Source organism: Mus pahari, chromosome 4 (assembly GCF_900095145.1).
Source record: "Mus pahari chromosome 4, PAHARI_EIJ_v1.1, whole genome shotgun sequence".
Lineage (NCBI taxonomy): Eukaryota > Metazoa > Chordata > Mammalia > Rodentia > Muridae > Mus > Mus pahari.
In genome coordinates this window covers 81,017,627-81,019,133 of record NC_034593.1, presented here as the reverse complement: position 1 = coordinate 81,019,133, position 1,507 = coordinate 81,017,627, and the positions used below count along the sequence as shown (strand labels likewise).

Sequence of the window (1,507 nt, the reverse complement as noted above, 5' to 3'; positions counted from 1 at the left end):
ACAAAGGAAGCATCCAAGAGTTACCAACTCCAAATCCAGCGTTTATTTCAGTGGCAGAGCAGAGAGGGGGCTCAACCCAGGTTAGATCATTCCCAGACAGAGATGGCTGGACAGGAGCCCCCGGGAATGCCTCTCCACCCAGCTAAGAGGTTGGGAGGAAAAGAAGCAGCTAATTCTGGTACTGCCACTAGCACAGCTGCCAAGGCCAGGAGCTGGGAGACCTCAAGCAGCAAGCTGACCTCTAGAGGTCAGGACAGACACAAAATCAGTCAAGAATCAAATAGGAACATCAGCCATTGTGAGAGTACACAGATCAACAAGTGAGGAAAGTCTTGGAGGGAGGGCCTCAAACAGCATTGATATTTCACAAAGGGGACCCCCCTCCCCAGGGCCTACAGGCTCCAGGGACTGAATGCTCAGGGAAGCACTACCACAGTGGCCTTGATAGCCCCCCACCCATCCACCTTGTGCTGTTCTGCAAGGGTAGGAACAGGTCTGGAGGGAGAAGGGAGAAAGAAAGAGTCAATTTAAAGCATGGAAAGAACACTGGCAGGACATGGGTCAGGACATGAAAAGGGTTTCCCAAAGGGCCTCTAGCTGCTGCCCTGCTGGCTCTCCTGCTGGCTCTCCTGCTGGCACTCCTGCTGGCGGATGAGGTTGGCCATGGGGCTGGTGATGCCACCAATCATGGTCCAGTATTCGTCAAAGCAGATGCGCCCGTCATGGTTGGCATCCAAGTTCTGGATTAGCTTGTCAGCTGCCTTTCGGTTCCCTGTGTCCTGTAGAAGAACTTGAATCAGTAAAACTTGGGATGGCACAGACAGGACCCTAGGCAGAGTCCTTTGGCCAGGCTATCAGGGCACTGGGAGGGAACACTGAGCAGAGCACAGGGAGGGAGGGGGTCACTGAGAGAGCTGTGAGGAGAAGAGCAGGCACAGAGGGCAGCAGTGGGGATACCGTCAGCATGTGGTTCAGCTCTCTCTGGAGCATCTTTCGGAAGCTGGACTTGCTGATCTTGTTTTTGACCAGGCTGTGCTTGGATACATATTTATAAAAGTTTTCCACCAGGANAACAACTGCCTTCTCCAGCTCTGTGTAGCAGTCAGCCATCTCACTGCCTCAGCTCCTCTCTGGGCCTAGGAAGCAGAAAGAGAGATGGGAAGGGGCATCCCTGCACACAGCATCCTCAGCCTTCTTGCCTTTCAGAGAAGGGAGGAAGCAGACATAGCATANCAAAGTGAGCATGGGGGTGGCCTGGAAGGAGAGCTATGTGACTCCTCTAATCCAAGTGTTCCCCAGCCAGACTGCCAACTGCCAAGATAGCTTCTCCAGGCCCTTCCCCTGCCCCGGGCAGGCCTGATGCCTGTCAGAGTCCTCAGAGAGCAGGAGGCTTCTGTGAGGAGAGGAGGCAGGTAACTGTTGACACCTACACACACACACACACACACACACACACACACACACACACACACACACGGGTCCCTTGTTCTATGGCTGGGAAGAATCA

General features: G+C 54.0%; 1 protein-coding gene across 3 annotated transcripts in view; it reads right to left on the bottom strand.

The window, feature by feature from the left end:
• Window positions 1-28: 28 nt before the first annotated feature.
• Window positions 29-1,507, bottom strand: part of S100a16 (S100 calcium binding protein A16) — a 1,995-nt gene continuing 516 nt past the window's right edge. For all 3 annotated transcript variants that reach the window (XM_029537850.1, XM_029537851.1, XM_029537849.1), the window contains exons 2-3: window positions 958-1,136; window positions 29-779 (exon numbers count right to left, since the gene is read on the bottom strand). In XM_029537850.1, coding sequence (XP_029393710.1) covers window positions 594-779; window positions 958-1,110 — 339 coding nt within the window. In that variant the 5' untranslated portion in view covers window positions 1,111-1,136 and the 3' untranslated portion in view covers window positions 29-593. The remainder of the gene's footprint in view (window positions 780-957; window positions 1,137-1,507) is intronic.